At 42.4% G+C, this 19,486-nt stretch overlaps 1 protein-coding gene across 4 annotated transcripts in view; it reads right to left on the reverse strand.

Annotated features, from left to right (window-relative positions):
* Positions 1–355: 355 nt before the first annotated feature.
* Positions 356–19,486, reverse strand: part of TULP3 (TUB like protein 3) — a 61,295-nt gene continuing 42,164 nt past the window's right edge. For 2 of the 4 annotated variants that reach the window (XM_046643060.1, XM_046643042.1), the window contains exons 3-11: positions 14,673–14,832; positions 13,795–13,971; positions 8,512–8,645; positions 7,922–8,119; positions 5,566–5,678; positions 5,153–5,267; positions 3,504–3,602; positions 2,936–3,107; positions 356–2,328 (exon numbers count right to left, since the gene is read on the reverse strand). In XM_046643060.1, the coding sequence (XP_046499016.1) occupies positions 2,195–2,328; positions 2,936–3,107; positions 3,504–3,602; positions 5,153–5,267; positions 5,566–5,678; positions 7,922–8,119; positions 8,512–8,645; positions 13,795–13,971; positions 14,673–14,832 (1,302 nt within the window). In that variant the 3' untranslated portion in view covers positions 356–2,194. The remainder of the gene's footprint in view (positions 2,329–2,935; positions 3,108–3,503; positions 3,603–5,152; positions 5,268–5,565; positions 5,679–7,921; positions 8,120–8,511; positions 8,646–13,794; positions 13,972–14,672; positions 14,833–19,486) is intronic. The other 2 variants (XR_006885729.1, XR_006885728.1) reach the window with 2 other exon arrangements.

The following is a 19,486-nucleotide window of genomic DNA, read 5'->3' on the forward strand; positions in this document are numbered from 1 at the left end:
ACTCGAGCAGAAAGTACATGGAGCTGGTACACATGTCTTTGAGCCGAGCGAGCAGGAGGAAGCAGGATTAGATCCGGTCGTCCCATGGGGCTCCCCTTCCCCAGCCGCTGTCATATTGCAACTGGAGATAAACGAGCAGCTTTCCGTTTTCAGCAAGGGCGACCTATCAGCCAGTTCATCGGACGGCGGTGCCGGAGGTGTGAAGGGCTGAGGGCACTTGCAGGAACGAGGCACTTGATGGGAAGCACGCCTGAGATGGACACCAACCATGTCAAACAAAAGCAGGGAGGACTTGCCAGTGGGGGATGAGCAGAGGGACTTTTCCTCTCCCAGATCTCTTTCCTTCACACTGCCATTGGATGTGGAGCAAGGAACGACAGGAAGCAAGGACAAAGGAAGTCCACAGAAGGGAAATATACGGAGCCACTGATTCCTTGCCCCATGCTGGCAAACAGCTCAGTGCACACGGCTTAGGAGGTGAATAATGCTGGATGTAGAGCTCACAGTTCTTGGATTATCAAGATTCAGATACACTCTGAGACTGCTGAACTGGTAGCGGAGTCACATGATTTGTTGGGAGGAGCTGATAATCTGAAAGATTTAGCAAAAATCTTATGATCTGTGAGGAAAAGTGACAGGAGCATTATCTGTACTAATGAACGAGGCTTTAGGGAGCTGGTAATATTTATGTCAAGAAGAAAGGCCCAAAGCTCTGCCCAGCAAGGTGTGCAGAGCTCAAGAGTCAGCTAGCTGGTCCTCACCAAAGCCTCCGCTGACACCTCTCTTGATAATGACAATGACAAGTTTCGATATATAGTGTTTTCTTACCTCTTACACTGTCTACAGGTGTGAGTGTCCCTCTATATTAATGGCTCCACGGTAATTAACATAGCTGTGGGAGGCACTCCTGGGTTGAAAGTGAAGGCAACTGTCAAATTACTCTCAGTCTTAACTAGACTAAGTTCTCTCTAGAGTTTATGTTTTCAGCATAAACTGAAATTAAGACAATTATATAAAATTCTCACATCATTGATCACAAATTTGGCCATAACCACTCTGACAGAGATTGGTGACAGCCAGCCTGCTCCCAGGAAGAAAGGGAAGAGGGAGACTGTGACATCACTACCCTCCCAGCCCCAGGGGAAACAAGCTGGCTCTAAGAAGCAAATACCACGCTCCCTGTGACAAAGACAACAGAATGCTAGATGTGTTTCCTAGTGAGCAGAAGTTCTTCTCTTAGGGGGGTAAAGTAGCTGACAACGCCTTCTCCCATGGGTTAAGTTGGGTAGGACAGTGGAACTAAACCACCTGTGTGCACTCAACATGGTCACTGACTGGGTTTCCCAGTTCTGATGGTAAATGATACTCTAGAAACCAGCGTCACCAAAACAAGGTAAAGGCCGTGTAACAGTGGGTGCAGCCAAGTACCTCTTCAGATCCAGTCTGTAGGACTGCTGCTTCCTAGATATCCATTTCCCACTCACACGATCTCACGACCACAGGCCCACTTTGGAACATGCCCAAGCCCGTAATCATAGAGCTATACCTGAAACAGAGGTCAGCAAACCACAGCCCACAGGCCGCATCTGGCTTGCTGCCTGTTTTTGTAAATAAAATTTCACTGGAATACAGCCACACTCATTCATTTATGAAATGGCTATGGCTGCTTCTGCACTACAATGGCAGAGTGAGTAGCTGTCAAAGAGACTATCTGGCAGTTTACAGAAGTCGTCTGCAGACCTGGAGACTAAAGGCAATTCAGGGAACTGTCCCTCTCTGAAAAAGTCTTCAAAAAGAGACCCAAGTATTTAATCATTAGGACTTGATTCCAGCTGCAAGTTTCCAAGCACCGGAAATCTGACTCCAGAGGCAGAGAATCTGTTGAACGATAACCTCAGGAGTCACCAGTGTGCTCTGAACAAGAACCTCTCTGTGCTTTGAACAACCTCTCACCCATGTTAAGCTGTAATCCCTGATCCGGTCTGTGAAACCCAGAGAAGTAGGTGTGTGTGTGTGTACACACATATATATGTATACATACACACATGTGTATACACACACACACATACATACATACAGGGATTATTCCAAAAGGGGCGGACTGTTGCTCTTCATGTCCTGGGGCAAGAGCAAGGGAGGCCACTATCTGCTCCTGAGAGCTCTGCAGTGAGGAAGCCCAGTGCCTGCTTCCCTCTCATTCACACGCCAGCTTGCTGTCAAAGCTAGAAAGCCCAATGGCGAAGGCCTGCAGCGCACACAGTGGGTAGTTGTAGTCCAGTGTGAACACGTCATCTGCCACACGTCCAAATTGCATGACGATATAGTCAGCTGGCAACAGAAAGAAATTAGGATGTTAGACGATGGTGTGGTTTTACTGGGGAAAGACCTATTGAAGATACAGAAAAAATCCTCCAAATAACTCAGTTAATCACCAGGTCTCTTTAAAATGGGACACTTTAGAAGGATGGAAAGAGGCACTAACAAGAGTGTCTGCTAAGCATGAGCCAAGTTTCTTTCATGACTCCTCTCAAGTGCAGAGGACGGGAGACAACTGCTGACGGGCAGGAAGGGCAGGAGGAGAGAAAAGGCATGAGCGGTTTGCTGGGAGCAGCATATGCTCCGGGGACTGGAGTTGCCAAGGAACCCTTCCGGAGTGAAGGTCATTTGCTTCTGCTTCTGCTTCCCAAACATCCTCACCTGAGACTTCTCTGCTTTGCCACAGGAAATCTCTCCCTCCTCCGCCCTCCTCAACACAGTGGTTCTGAAGTTGGACTGTCAAACTGTTGTTCTGTCTTTTCAAAGAAATCATTTCTTTCTTAAATAATTCTCTCCTGAATCTAACTTCCCATCACTGATAGGAAATGCTCATTTCCCCTTCTTGTAAGAACATGTTTCCTCCTATCCCCCCCACATCCAGCCCTTCCCGTGGGCTTACGGTCATTGTCGTGGACTATCTGAAAGTTCTTCACGGACGCCTGAGTGACCCGGCCGTGGAAGTTCAGGACATAGGACTGAGTGTCGTCGTTCCAGACTGGCGCCTTGTTGTGCAGTTCAATCAAGTTCTCCATAGTTTTGTTTTGCCATTTTGAAAGCAAGCTCTCATGGTCCTGTTGGAAAGGAAAATCACTACTTTGTACTGAAAAGTGTAAGAAATCACTCATTCTCAACTCTGTGAGGTAGAAGGTAGAGTAGGGGAATATTTTCTCCATTTCAGAAAACGTAAAATAGAAACAAAGAAAACCGAGAATTAAGCCAGGTTTGTTTGACTTATAGATTATCCAGCATTTCTCTTTGCAGACTAAGTGGTTTCATGTCAACCACTTCAGCAACGGCTCTGCAGGCGCACTTACTCTGAGGTTCTGGAGCGACGGCTCTCCTGAAGGAGAGTATAGACATGGTCCAGTTTGGGGTTCTGGAAGAATCATCAATTTTGGTACTGATCTCTTCTGTATTGCATTCTTGTCTTTTAGAGTCCTTGGCTGATTAAATGTGCTCTTACTTACATTTCTTGGCCGAAATGGGATCCGCTCATGATTCATATTCATCCCTGGAATGATCACAGACATTTTCCGAGGGCCTTTAAATCCAAGCACATTTGTTTCCTGGAAGATCGGAAAATAAGACAGAACTTGGCAACAGAAAGGAAAAAGAGACCATATTCTCGACACAAGACTTTCTTGGACATGTCAAGAGCACTAAGAACTACTTTCGTACTTTACTATAGTTCAACAGAGACAGAGAGTCCAGAACAGGAAAGTAACACAGTACCTCTTTGAAGTTTAATCTGAACACTTGAATTGAAAATAGAGTCTATTGGCTTGAAACTTTACTCTTACTCTTTAGTCTTAAGTGAAATTTGAGACAACTGTGAGCAAACTGTCCAATTTTGTCATCAACAATAAATATTTATTTCCCAGTGAAGGCATGGCACTATATGATATACAGTGAGAATTATAGTTTAAATTAAATAGGGCCTGTACCAGGAGGTAAAAAACTCAAATGCTTGTTGACCCAGGTAGATTATATATGAATAAAATAAGTACATTAAATAGGTGGATACATATGTTTGTATGCGTGTGTTTTCATATACATACACATGCACACACATATATGAAAGTCACACATAATTAAAATATTTAATTGATTCTGAGGCTGAGAAAAAATACCATATATCATATAGTGTCAAGTCAAATGGTTCTCAGTCACTTAGATAAAATCTCATGGGAATCAAATGATGAGATTAATTCCAACTTAAGAAACACTGGGACTTTGGGATCAAAGCAACAACTGAGTTGGGTTAATTCCTTCTTGCTTTCTTTTACTCAACAACTCTTCGAATGCTTACTATGTGCCAGGCCCCATGTTAGTGTGGATAGAGCAGTGAGTAAGAGTTTACAAACTGGTGGAGAAGGTTCATGATGAAGAGGCAATAATAAGTATAACATGTGGGTTACAAGAGGATGCCCAGGGTGCCGTGGGGACACACACAAAGGAATGTCAATCACATCAAGTGGTCAGGAAAGACTTCTCTGATGACATCAGTCGATCGGGCAAAGGGCAAGGAGCGGGGAAGGGAAGACTCTCAGGTGAGGGAAGATCCTACGGTGGAGCAAAGGGACGGCAGGAAGGCCCTTGTGGCTGGCCTGGTGGGGACGGGAGGGGAGAGTGCCACTAGAAGAGCCTGAAAGGAAGGCCTTTACTCTGTATGCAGTGGGTAGTCATTAAAAGACTGGAAGCAGGAGAACAACAGGATCACCTGGTGCTCTGTTTTAGGAAGATTTGTCTGGCAGCAGTATAGAAAGAAGTAGACAGGAAAAGACTAAAAGCACAGAGGTCAATGTCTAATTTATTGTACCCAATGGGTTTGAGGTGATGAAGGTCTGAGTTAATACAATGGCATTAGGAAAAGAGAAGAGAAGAGAAGGCAAGACATGTTAAAACAGTAAAAAGTCACTGAACTTGGCAATTCATAAATAATTAAAACTTGAATATACAAAGAAAACGATACCAGCAACGGAAAAGGGGATCATAAAACCAGAAACCACCTTGAGAGGGAAAATTACGAGTTCCGTGTTGGCCACGTTAAGTCTGAAGTACCAGCAGGACATGCAGGAGATTAAGGCAAAGAGCACACTCCGAGGGCGGCACTTACGTAACAGACGGCTGCCAGCTCCTGCCGGGTGTAGGCCTTTTCTACCAGACCTTGGGCCTTGGTTGGGCTGACACCATGGTCATAAACTGTAAACTTGGTCCCCATGAGGTTGGATCTACAGTCAAGAGAAAAAGTCACCATAATGACCTATATTTTTTTTCTTACACAAACACAGTCTAGGAGAGGTATGCACCAGAATGGAAGCCTATGTGCCTGTTCTCCAAACGTCTCAATGTTCATCATCATTCGTACGAAGATCTCTCATTAAAACAAGGAAGGAACTTAGATTTTATTTTAACTTTTTTTTATTACAACATCAATACATGCTCATTGGAAAAAAGATATGGGTTGTTTCGAAACTACACGAATCAAAGTATCAGAAAGCACAGGACAGTGACAGAGGCTGCTCTCACCTGAGTTTGCCAATATAACTTTCCCCTTCACGAGACAAATCTGTTGGGTCAGTGGAGATAAGGTAGTTGGATGTTTTGCTCTTTTTCCGTTTTCTACCTGCAAGAAGAAATATCTGGACAAAGGAAAAATGTCAGTCAAAAATGAGGTGAAGAGAACCACCACAGTTTGTTCCACGTATTCACTTAGCAAATGTTTAGCAAGTGCCTATCATATACAAGCAGTCAATCTTTGAGTCTTTTTTTAAATTCACCTTAATTTTTCTTGTATAAAAACTGTGTGCTGGCCACAGCTGGAGCCTGGGTCTTCTGCACGGAAACTCTAGGTGGGTCTTTACAAAATGGCCAGTGAATTCCTGATCGGGGACTTGGTGAACACGGTCTCTTTCCAGGGGTTGGGGGTGAGACAGCCGTAGGTCTTAGAAATGGCATCAAAGATGGCCTTGGCAAAGCTGCCCAGGTAGCAGTGCAGCCCTGGCCGAGGTGTAACAGGTGTCAATGCCAGTCAGCAGCAGTAGCTTCTTGGGCACAGGGCTGCGACGACACCAGTGCCCCGGGGGCGGGGCTGAGGTGCGCCTGCACAGAACCACATCAGCCAGTCGCCTTGCAAGGGATGGTGTGGAGCTTGCTGATCTTGTTTCCCCAGCAGCCTCACTGCACTGGGACTAGAGAGAGCTTAGCCAGAAGAACGGCCCCACAAATGGCAGTGGCTACCGCCTTGGAGCACTTAACCCCCATACTGACACGTCCCTTGTAATCCCCAATGGCGACAAATGCCCTGATCCTGTTCTGCTGGTCAGCACGGATGGGTCTTGCTTTTGCATGGGCATAATCTTCAAAACTTCGTCCTTGAGGGACACCTCCAGAAAAAAGTCACTGATCTCAGATTCCTTGATTGGCAGGCAGAAGAGACAGATCTTCTCCAGGGACTTGCTCTTCATGTCCTTGACCAGGTGACCCAACTTGGTGAGGGGCAGCCACTCCTTGGCCTTGGCCTTGCCTACTCTGGCTCCCTAGACCCCCTCCTGGGAAGCCTCTGACAAAGCTTCAGCAGATGGCAGGAGGCCTCCCATTCCAGGGCTCCCAGGGCCTCTGCCCTGGCCCTCGCCCCTCCCCCCAGCAACAGTGTCATCTACCATTTGGTGTTTTCTCAGAGAAGACCAGTTTGGGAGTCTTTATCCCTTTTTCTAAACCTCATAATGCTTCTCAGAATTCACCATCAGGGTTTCCTTACTGTACAACTTTTCTAAGTTCACCAGTTTGATTCTCCATATAACTATTTACAACTTGATCCCTAAAACCTCCAGTGACTTTTTTTAAAAAGGTTCATGCAATTCCATGAATGAGAGTCTTTCCACCTTTACAAGAAACAGGATCCTGAATACCCACCCTTCCCATTCTTTACTGCAGCTGCTTCCTAATACTCCTTTTTGTATTTTGTTGTTTTACACCCCTGTGACTTCCGTAATATGAATACTGTTACATGCACGCCCTTCCTACACCCTAGTAGCCCTGGACAACAGGGAGGCAGGAGAGCAGCAGTAGCTAAGGAGGGGGCTGTGGAATCGGACAGACATGGGCTGGAATCTGGCTCAGCATTTATTAGTGTGTTTTGAGGCAAGTACATCATTCCCTAAGTCCCACGACCTCATCCATAAAGCAGGGATGAGAAATCCCATCTTATGAGGATGTTATAGGGACTATCGGTGATAATACATATAAAGCATTTAGCACACGCCTGATCCACTGTAAACAATAAACACTGGTTATATAATTACATCTACTATCATCATGTCATTGCTAGGCTCTTAAAATCACCCACTTAGACCTGGTATTAATACAAAATACACTTTCCATTAGCAAGTACTAAACTGCCTCAGATTTATGGATAAAGTAAATTAGAATTTCTAGGGCAAGAAACAAGTCATTTCACTTACACGTTCTTTTGTATTTCCAATTCCTCCTACTCCCTAAATAAACAAATTCCCTTGCTCTCTTTCTTTCACAATGTCACGTTCCACCTTAATAAAAATAAAAACCAGAGAGCACACAGTAACACTCCCTACACCCCCAAAAATATTTGCAGGTGAAAATAATTACATTCAAATATTCTCTTCCATTTTCTTACATTCTGTATACAAATCTTTCTCTTTGGGTTGGGGGTAGATTTTGCCTATTAGACTACGAGATCTTTGAAGACAGCGAGAACACAGCTCCTGGGAACTGATAAATACCGTCCACTTCCAGCTGACCGGTCTAATACCAGTGCTATTCCCCTCTCAAAAGGCCCGCTAACAATCTAGTCCCACGACATTCCTCCCTCTATCTTGAGATTTATCTTAAGAATCAATTCTCATACCTTCCTGTTTTCATCCTTTTCCAAGTGCATATAGTAAGTGGGGAAGAGACCCCGATCCATTCCTTTTTTGTCCCTGGTTATCCGACACTTGACTGTGATACCTCGGGGGGCAGGACTGTAAGCAAAGTCCTCTAGATTCTCCACTTCTCCCAGCTGGTTATCAACTTGTTGGGCTGCAGTACCAGAAGCTCCTGTATCCTGAAAGCATAGCTGTACGTGAGCAATAGGTGGTTGCGTCAGAAAACCTCACATTCTCTTCGAGAAATACTGAATGGACAAAATAACTTACTGATTTACCCCTATGTCTTCAGTCATCTGACAAAATAAGGGGAAACTCTGAGAAGTTAAATAAGTATATGAATACTGGGAATACAAAGGAGCTAAGTATGAAAATGGGAAAAGAAGCTAAGTACAAGAGCTGGCTTGGGACACAAGAAATTAGAGAACTCATGAACTTTTAAGTCTAAATTTGAGCTTAAATCTTTAAAGGACCCTGATTCCTCAGCAGTGGTAGCGGTATTTAAATACTGAAGACATGTGTGGGAAACAGTTAAATTAGCTCCAAAGGAAGACGTTTCAGAACTACGTACTCTGGTCGACTTCTGGCTGGATGCAGAACTGGGTCTCTCTGCCTCTGAATATGGTGAATGAGATCTTAATTTTCTTCCCTCTTCTTCCTCCCCATCAGACTCCTCCTCATCAAAGTTCAAACTACCTGAGATACCTAGTGGAAAAGCAAGAAGTGTCAACACCTGCCAACACTGGCTTAAAAAAGAAAACTTTGAACTGAAGATAATTTTAATTTTCTTGTTAAAACATTACAAGCTATTCTGACCTTAAACATGGCTATTTTATCCAAATTTTGACAATTCTTTCTTCATATTCTCACTCAGATCCATCTTTTGTTTTCCCTTCCCACTGTTGCCACCCTAATTTAGTTCTTCAAAACATTACGTCTATGGGAAAAAAACATTTGCAAATCATATTTATGATAAATGATTAATATCCAGAATATAAAAAGAACAACTCAACAACAACCCAATTCAAAAATGGGTAAAGGACTTGAGCAGACATTTCTCCAAAGAAGATACATAAATGACCAATAAATACATGAAAAGATGCTCACATCACTAGTCATTAGGGAAATGCAAATCAAAACCACAATGAGATACCACTTCACAAGCCCTGGGATGGCTATTGTAAAAAAAACAAAAAATAAGTGTTGGCCAGAATGTGGAGAGAGTGGAACCATCGTGAACTGCTGGTGGCAATGTAAAATTGTGCAACCACTATGGAAAACAGTAGAGTGGTTCCTAGAAAAATGAAATATAGAATTACCATATGATCCAACAATTCCACTTCTGGATACATACCCAAAAAGAAGTGAAAATAGAGACTCAAACAGATACTTGTACACCAATGTTCACAGCATCATTATTCACAATATCCAAAAGGTGAAAACAATCCAAATATCCATCAACTGATGAATATATAAACAAAGTGTGGTATAAACATCCAATGGAATATTACTCAGCCTTAAAAAGGAAGGAAACCTGCCACAACCTGGATTAATCTTGAAGACATCTTGCTAAGTGAAACAAGCCAGACACAAAAAAGGACACACACTGTAGGATTCCACTTATGTGAGGTACCTGCAACAGTCAAATTCATAGAGACAGAAAGGAGAACGGTGGTTGCCAGGGGCTGGTGGGAGAGGAAAATGGAGTTACTGTTCAATGGGTAAGGAGTTTTATTTTGGGAAGATGAAAAAGTTCTGGAGATGGACAGTGGTGATGGTTGTACAACAATGTGAATGTACTTAGTGCCAGTGAACTACCCACTTAAAAATGGCTAAAACGGTAAATTTTTTTTTTTTTTTGAGGAAGATTAGTCCTAAGCTACCATCTGCTGCCAGTCCTCCTCTCTTTTTGCTGAGGAAGACTGGCCCTGAGCTAACATCCGTGCCCATCTTCCTCTACTTTATACGTGGGATGCCTACCACAGCATGGCTTGCCAAGCGGTGCCATGTCCACACCCGGGACCAGAACCGGTGAATCCCAGGCTGCTGAAGCAGAATGTGCGAACTTAACCGCTGCCCCACCAGGCCAGCCCCTAAAATGGTAAATTTTATATAATGTACATTCTACTACAATAAAAAAAAAATTCAATGATCCATTGCTTTCTATATCAGTTACTTTTTTGGTTTCCTGCATTTTGTTCATCTCTAGTCCAGTTAATTATTTTGAGTTGGGAATGTCTGAAATACTACTACCTGGGATTTATGAAGCACCTTTTAGAGAAAATTAGAAACTATTTTTTCATTTTATCCTCACATTTATGAGTTTGAGGAGGAGATAGTGGTAATCTTATTTTTTGTTTTGTTTCCTGTCTATGGAACATATGTGGAGAGGAACACAGGTATAAACTAAACTGTGGTGTGTGTTATAAAACAAGTACGGTGCTCAAATGCACACGTGAGTGTGAGGCTCAGGGAGAACCATCCGCCCAAAAGAAAAGACAGAGCTAAACTGAAACTAAATTCCCTTTTTTCTTTACTCTCTAAGGTGAAGTTACCCCTCACATAATAGTTGAAATAGCCCCCAACTCATGGATTGACAAGTAGACTAACAAAAAGCAGCGTGGCGTTCATTTCCTGCCCACAGCCAACCATCTCAGAGGAGGGACGACTATCGTCTACTTTTTACACATTCCCACATAAATTGGTATTAGCTTTTCTCAAGGACACCCAAGGATAAGACACAGGCCAGTTAAAAAATTAATCTCAAGTGAAAACATATGTCCACACAAAGACTTATGCATGAATGTTCACAGCAACATTATTCATAATAGCCAGAAGTGGAAACAACCCAAATGTCCATCACTGGTGAAGAGATAAAACAAAATGTGGTATATCCATACAATGGAATGTTATTTGATAAAAAGGAACGAAGTACCCATACGTGCTACAACATGGATGCACCTTGAAAACATTATGATAGGTGAGAGAAGTCAGTCATAATAGACCTGATAGTATATGATTCTATTTACATGAAATATCCTGAATAGCCAAATCCACAGAGACGGAAAGCAAGTAGACTGGCAGTCTCCTAGGGCTGGAGGAGCTGGAGGGAAATGGGAAGTGATTAGTAACGGGCAGGAGGTTTCTTTTGCAGGTCATGAAAATGTTCTAAAATTGATTGTGGTGATGGTTGCAGACCTCTGTGAATACACTAAAAACCAATGATTTATTCACTTTAAATGAGTGAACTGTATGGTATGTGAATTATATCTCAATACAGCTATTATAAAATAAATTCTGTGGTTTGTGAAGGACATTTTTTCTTTGTTTTCTCAAATGTTAACCTTTTTTTTTGGTAGCAAAAAGGCATAAGACTCTGGGATCTCACTGTGATATGGATACCTTCACTTAATACTATGTTTTCAAATGCCATTTTTATACCAAGAACTGTTTATGTGAATGTATATCTTAAAACGGAGATAAAGATTTCTCCCAAACCTGTAAGACAACGAAATTGGATCCACGTAAGGGACAGAATCTGCCAAACTGACACTTCTTAGATCTTAATCAAGAGAGCACTTAACAGGTTTTATGGTCAAGACGCAACTTGTTGAGACGTGAAAAGGCATTAATCCATCTGGCACTGAAAGGCCAATTCTGAGAAAGAACACAGCAGTCACACAAGGGGACAACATGGTATTTACAGTCAGGGATAAAGAACTAGACTGAGAATCAGAATCTAGGTCTGCCACTATTCAGCTAGATGACTTGGGGTAAGTAATTTAGCTTTTGGTTAAACTGAAAGTTCTCTTTGCTTGACTCCTCCACATCTTTCACTTTCTTTTGTTGTAGTAACAGTGGTAGTAAAGTAATAGAGAAGTACCATAATCACATTCATACTACAGAGAAACTGAGGCCGAGAAAAGTTAAGCTGGTTTACCCCTTTCCCAGCCAGATGTGGAAGAGTTGAAATTCAAAACCAAGCAAGCTTGCTCCAGAGCTATGCTCCAATCCATTTCACTACACTGCCTTTGCCACACCCTGCACACTAGTCGTCTGTCCCAGGTGCACAAATATATCATGTTTTTACACCTGATGCCTTTGCTCACATTATTTCTTCTGGCCAAGTTTGCCACCTAAGTAGCAGTGTGATCCAGGACAAATTACTTAGCATCTCTGAGAATCAATTTTCTTTTATGTAAAGTGGAGAGACTAATATGTATAAACCCCTCAGAGTACTGTTACAAATATTAAATTAATTGAGATAACGTATGTCAAGTGCCTGACATACAAAAGACATTCAAAACGTCAGTCTCCAGTTGTTTCCATAGATGACACCAGTGCGTTATACGCCACATTATAACTCTAGGTCAGGCCACCAGCCAAACCATCTCCTAATTAAATGTTCCTGCTTCCAGACTTGCCCCCCTCCAATTCATTCTTTATGGTGCAGAGTGGTTTTTCTACAGCCCAAATCTGATGCTATATTATTCCTCAGCTTAAAATTCCTCATAGGTTCCTATTATTCTTCAGAGAAAGTCCAAATTCCTAATATAGCCTATAATGTCCTAAATAATGAGGGCCAACTTACCTCTCCAGGTTCATCTCTCTACATTCCCCTTCCCACCATACTGCCCCATACTCTGAGCTCCAGGCATTCTGGACTGGCCAGCTCCCCTTCCTGCATCAGGATCCAGCTTAGACATCACTTTCTCTGGGAAGCTTTCCAAACCTCCAACTCTGTTTTAGGCATCCCTCTTGGTGTTCTCTTGGCTATTTAAGTGCATGAAGCCTCACTTAGAATAAATGTCCCAGAGGGCATGCACCTTGTTTATACTACTTTATCCTAAGTGCTAGAACAATGCCTGATATATAGTATATACTCAATACGTATTTCCTAAATGAATGAATGTATGAATGTTTGAATGCACATCTATTCTGCCATTCTTTTTTTTTTAAAAGATTTTATTTTTCCCTTTTCTCCCCAAAGCCCCCCCAGTACATAGTTGTGTATCTTTTAGTTGTGGCTTCTGGTTGTGGCATGTGGGACACTGCCTCAGCATGACTTGATGAGCAGTGCCATGTCTGCACCCAGATTCAAACCAGTGAAACCCTGGGCCGCCGAAGTGGAGCATGCAAACTTAACCACTCGGCCACGGGGCCAGCCCCTCTACCATTCTGAGCTAGAATCTCTTGATCCATATATCCCAGGATCTAGCAATGCCTAGCTATTATTAAATAGGCACCACACATAAATATTTATTCAGTATTGGGCTTCAGTCTTCTAATCTGAAAAGGGGATGCTTAATTTCTTCTCTTATAAAATTATTTTTCTAAGAAGGAAAGAAGACTACAAGGGACCTCTGAAATGTACAGGAACATTTATGGAAAAGATAACTCCAACTGGCAGAAAGTAGGCTCTTTGTGGAAAAAGTATTAGCTGAAGCATGTTTTGACCCAATTTGTGTTTCCATTCACCGGGCTGTTTATCTTTCCCCTTATCACTAGATCAGTATGAACTGTGCAATGAGGCAGAGTAGGCCTGTTGAGGGGCAACTTTGACAAAGGAAGAGGGTGGGAACTAAAAATCTCAAAAAGAAAGAAATAGCTATATATCGTGGCTAATGCTGCTCACATTTTACATTTGATTTAAATACCTTTTCTCAGGCAATCGGATAAACACTATTATTGTTGACAATGACCAATTCTCAGATGTCAAAGAAGCCTAATATCACCTCTGTAAAGCCCTAAGCCACATTACAATCAATTCTGAATCATCTAGATTGTTAACCAACAATGGAAGAAAGTGAAGTAAAAGCTTATAAATGACTTTGCCATCATTGCCAATCCTCACCATGTTTTTGGAGGATCTCCTGAAGATCCGGTTTGGAAGCAGTATCCAAAGTGCTCTCCCCGTCGACACTTCCTTCGGCATCCTCCTCCAAAGCCGCAGAACCCACTGAGAGAACATGAAGTCTGGTTTCCAAATCTTGAGCATCTGGCTTCAGGAAGGCAGCTGGGCCATCAATGCCTAGGGGCCAAAAGAAGAGACAAGAGGAAAGTATTATCCACTATTTAGCTGGGTGGTTTTGGTGTATGTGTCAGAATTAAGAACCACCAAACCATTTTACTTCTCCTCCCTCCTTAACATCCACAAGGACATTTGTTAACAGAGTAATTCAGGACTGGTGTTCATTTTATTAACAGCTCTCACTGTTACTCTGAATGTACTTGATTTGCGCTTGAGAAACTTAAGAATGAGACCATGAATACAAAGTAGGTCCTCCAAAGGGCAGATCCTGTCCAAGCCAACAGCTCAGGGGGCTTGATTTACAGGCTCTTAATCCTCTTCTTCCCCTCACCATCTCAGGTGATCCTGAGTCCTCTCTATTGGAAGAATGGATGCTCTCTACCTTCTCCTGGCTTCATGGTTAACTCTGCCATGATGTAACAATCAAGACTATAAGCTCCTCAAATAGGCCATTTTGGATTAATTCATTTGGCACTGACAACAACAATTCTGGGATGGATATGAATTTTAAAGTGTCTTCCACTGATTAGGTCATTCCTTTTATTCCAACTCAAAGACCCAGCACGTGACTATAATGATGTACGAAGCCACCCAGTAATGATGCTAATGTTGCCCTTTGGTCTGTCTGAGAATCCTCCTGCCTTCTCCTAGGTTTGTGAAAACCGTACCCCAGCAGGAAGAGATGCTGCCTAGATACACACCATGCAGGATGACATCATTATGTGGGGTACGCGGTTCCACTAAAGGAGTTTGCTCCTCACTACCTCTTGGCTTTGACCGACGGAGCCTGGCTTCTGGATTTGGCTGTACCATGAGTGGCTCAAGGCGCTTTTTTCTCTGCTTCTTCTCCAGGAGTGCTCTCTAGGAAAAAATTGTGATATGATAGCCAGGAGACTTATGACAAAACCTCACTACTTTGAACATTTAGTATTTCAATCACAAAACTGCTTGTAAATTAATTTTTCCCACTTAAGAAATGGGAAGATTGAGGCAAAGAGAGGGGTAAGGATTCATTCATTTCATTTAATAAATATTTACTAAACACTTATAAAGATCTATTTAAAATGATACGAATTCATTTCTGGCCAAGCTGAGGCCGTGATCCAAGTCTACTTAAAATATATATAGCAGGGACTGGCCCCAGGGTGTAGTGGTTAAGTTTGGCACGCTCAGCTTCAGCAGCCTGGGTTCGCAGGTTTGGATCCTGGGTGTGGACCTCCACCACTTGTAAGCCATGCTGTGGTGGCGACCCACATATAAAGTAGAGGAAGACTGGCACAGATGTTAGCTCAGAGCCAATTTTCCTCAGAAAAAAAATATACATATAGCAATTATATTATTATCAAAGCATGACCACAAGTTTAAAATATATAAACACATATGCATAGGGGAAAAGAGGAAGGAACACAGTGATGGTGATTTCTTTGGGTGATAGAAGATGAATAATTATTTTCCTTTATCTAGTTTTTCTATTTTCTAACTTTTGTAATTGGAGGAAAAAATAAAACTTATTCTCTAAACCCGAAATTATTTTCATGTTTTAATCAGCTAAAGAGCAATAAATTTTGCTTTCTTGCTCATTTTTACATATTTAGAAATCAAACAAATTAGGGCCAAGGGTAAGAAGGAAAAAAAATGGCAGTTGGAATACCCCAAATAGAAAGCAGTCAACTCTCTGGATAAAGAGCAGGATGAAGAGCATGGCGGCAAGAGAAGCCAGGGAAAGTGTGAGGGATCCAAGAGACAACGCAACAACACGGACAGGAAGGCACCACTAGCACATAGACTACTAGGCTTTGGCAAGAAGAGCTTGTGATACACAGAAGTCCTGATGGCCCTGGGATACCACAGAATAGGAAAGTGCCAAGCCTCAAGCTAAGAAATTAAGTCATGATTTAAAAGCAAAGACATTATAACCTACTTTATAGTTTCTTAGGCAAAAAGCCACCTATTCACTTTTTTTCACCGATATTGCTTTTAAAAAGTGCCACTAGGAAGGAGAGTTCCTTCAAGGGGGTGAGACTGTCAGTAGGAAAGGAAGTGTGTTTTCCTGAGTTGGCCTGAAACCTTGTAGATAAATTCGGAAGACACGGAAGAAATAGAACTATTCTTTTTTATCCAACTTTGTATATAAGAAAAAAGACTGAGGAGCTAAGATAATATCCCAAAATGGACTATGCCATCAAGAAGGAATAGAGAGCTTAGAGCAGGTTGGGAAGGAATGATTGGGGTTTTTGAGATTATTTTGAGGTTCATAAGTTAATATGAATAGATGGACCTTAATGCACCGGGAACACGAAATACAGAGGAGGTCACAACGAGGTCCTCCCCACAGAACTTGCTGATAAGGTTCTCCTAGCAGCTACGAAGTCTTGTATAAGACTTGGATGGATAAGAAGTAACCTGCCTAAAGAGATGACAAATATGAAGGAGAAAGACATGAGAAACTGCCCCATCTTATCACCGTGGCCACAGCTGTAGCGTCTCATAACTGTGAAACAAAACACAAGCTAGAGCTAGGCCATTTTACTAACATGTGAAGAAAAAATGTTCTACAGCGCAGTGTCATTCTGCCTGCAGTCTAGAAAAGGGAGGCCAAAGAGCTACAATTTGACAGTTTATCCAGCCCGTCCAAGAAAGAGAAGCTGAACTGGCAGACAAGGGTAGTCTGTTTGCCAGGAGAGTGCACTCTACTGGAGGACAGGAAGCCACAGAAGGCCTCTCCACGGCCTTGAGGAAGCAGCCCTGAGGGCTCGGTAATTCTGTTTCCTCTCATTCCTTGCTACCAACGAGCCTCCTAATCTTCCATTTAACTTCTTAGGTATCGTATTCCCAGGAACAGAGTCATGAACAGAGATGAATGCACACTGAGGAGTTAGAGCTCTCGCTGTAAATGAATAAATTGGTGTCTGGTTTCCTAACTGACTGTTGTGAGTTTGACTAGTCTGAGTTTGTGCCGAAGGACCTGGTTACATCTAGGTTCGCTGACAAACAAGTTCCTAGACTCGTCAAGGACACACTGGACTCGGCCACGGTGACCCTCCCAAGGCATCCGGTGAAGCCCTCCTCCAGCAGCTTCAGCACCAGTCAGACTAGCCTACATCAACAACTTGAGAAAACCCACAACTGGACAGTCAGACTGTGAACTGCAGGACCACAGCTACTACATGACAGCACTGAATATATCTGACTACTGTCCAAGTTTACAAATAAGAAGAAATCATAAAATATCGACATGCGGGCAAACCGCCATCTTGGTGAAAACCGTCACCTGATTTAGCATTCGAATCACCCTCATATGTTTAGTTGGGGGGAGAAGAGAGGTGCTAGTTGAGTTTCAACATAATGACGTCAACTCCTGCTTCATTTGTGTTTTGCCTTCCCTGAAAAGCTAGGAGTGCTTTAAGGAGGCTGCATAACAAAGGACTCCTTACAAAGTCAGGGCATGGTCAGGGGAGTCAGGAAGACAGCCAGAGGGGAGTGTTTGATGCCCTAAATGCAATTAAAACACGTTGCCGTCACAAGTGTCACAGAAATTTTAATTTCCCAATTCCCTTGGAAACTAAACAATAGTTCAAAGAATCCACCTTCTCCAGAATCTGGCGGTAGGTCCAACTACCATTCCCTGGGGGCAAAATACTGAAGGACACCACCAAAATAAATGAGGAAATAAAGGAGACTGCAGACCATAGAAAGTGTAAACTCTGAGAAGAAAACATAGGAGCAAGTCTTCATAACCTACGGCAGGCAATGGTTTCTTAAATATAATATCAAAAGTACAAGCAAGGGGGGCTGGCCCCGTGGCCGAGTGGTTAAGTTTGCGCGCTCCGCTGCAGGCGGCCCAGTGTTTCCTTGGTTCGAATCCTGGACGCGGACATGGCACTGCTCATCAAACCACGCTGAGGCAGCGTCCCACATGCCACAACTAGAAGGACCCACAACGAAGAATATGCAACTATGTACTGGGGGCTTTGGGGAGAAAAAGGAAAAAAATAAAATCTTTAACAAAAAGAAAGTACAAGCAAGGGAGGCCAGTCTCATGGCCTAATGGTTAAGTTCAGAACACTCTACTTGGGTGACCTGGGTTCAGATCTTGGGCGCAGACCTACACTCTACACCACTCGTTAGCCATGCTGTGGCAGTGACCCACATGTGAAATAGAGGAAGATGGCACAGATGTTAGCTCAGGGCTAATCTCTCTCAGCAAAACAAAACAAAACAAAAAAGGAGAGGCAACAGAAGAAAAAATAGACAAATTAAAACTTTTGTGCTGAAAATGATACCATCAAGAAAGTAAAAAGACAACCCAAAGAATTGGAGAAAACATTTATAAATAATATTTCTGATAAGGAACTTGCATCTAGACTATATAAAGAACCCTTACAACTCAACAACAAAAAGACAATAACTCAATTTCAAAATGGGCAAAGGATTTGGATAGACATTTCTCCAAAGAGGACATACAAATAGCCAGTAAGTACACTTAAAAAAATGCTCAACATCATTAGTCATTAGGGAAATGCAAATCAAGACTACAATGAGATACCACTCCATACCCACTAAATGACTATAATCAAAGACAGACAATAATAAGCATCAACAAGGAGATGGAGAAACTGGAAGCCTCGTACATTGCTGGTGGGAGTGTAAAATGGTTCAGTGACTTTGGAAAACAGTCTGGCAGTTCCTTAAAATGTTAAACAAAGACTTACCACATGACCCAGCAATTCTACTCCTACTACCTAAGGTGTAGTAGGTGCACCTTGGTATTCCTATAGGTATATCACCCGAGAGAAATGAAAACGTCTACACAAACACTTGTACACAAATGTTCAGAGCAGCATTATCTGTAACAGCCAAAAGTAGAAATAACCCAAGTGCCCACTAGCTGATGAATGGATAAACAAAATGTGGTGTATCTACAAAATGGAACATTACTCAACAGCACAAAGAATGAAGTACTGATATGTGATACAACATGGATGACCCTTTCACTAAGTCTCAGAAACCAGACACAAAAGACTATACATTGTCTGATTACATTTATACAAGATCTAAAAATCATTTGTACACTTTAACTGGGTATATATTTATAGTATGTGAATTCTATCTCAATAAAGCTGTTCAAAAATCTATATACGACAAAAATAGCCATGTGTAAATTACCTGAGAATCTGGGTTTTGTTTTGTTTTGTTTTTTGAGGAAGATTAGCCCTGAGCTAACATCTGCTGCCAATCCTCCTCTTTTTTGCTCAGGAAGACTGGCCATGAGCTAACATCCGTGCCCATCTTCCTCTACTTTATATGTGGGACGCCTGCCACAGCATGGCTTCATAAGTGGCACGTGCATCAGCATCCAGGATCCGAACCAGCGAACCCCAGGCAGCTGAAGCAGTGCACGTAAACTTAACTGCTGCGCCACTGAGCTGGCCCCTGAAAATCTAGGATTTTTAGACATTCAATTCTAAGACTATACTATCAGGAAAACAGGATAGATACGACAGAAACTAATCTG

This window comes from Equus quagga, chromosome 1 (assembly GCF_021613505.1).
Source record: "Equus quagga isolate Etosha38 chromosome 1, UCLA_HA_Equagga_1.0, whole genome shotgun sequence".
NCBI classification, from domain to species: domain Eukaryota; kingdom Metazoa; phylum Chordata; class Mammalia; order Perissodactyla; family Equidae; genus Equus; species Equus quagga.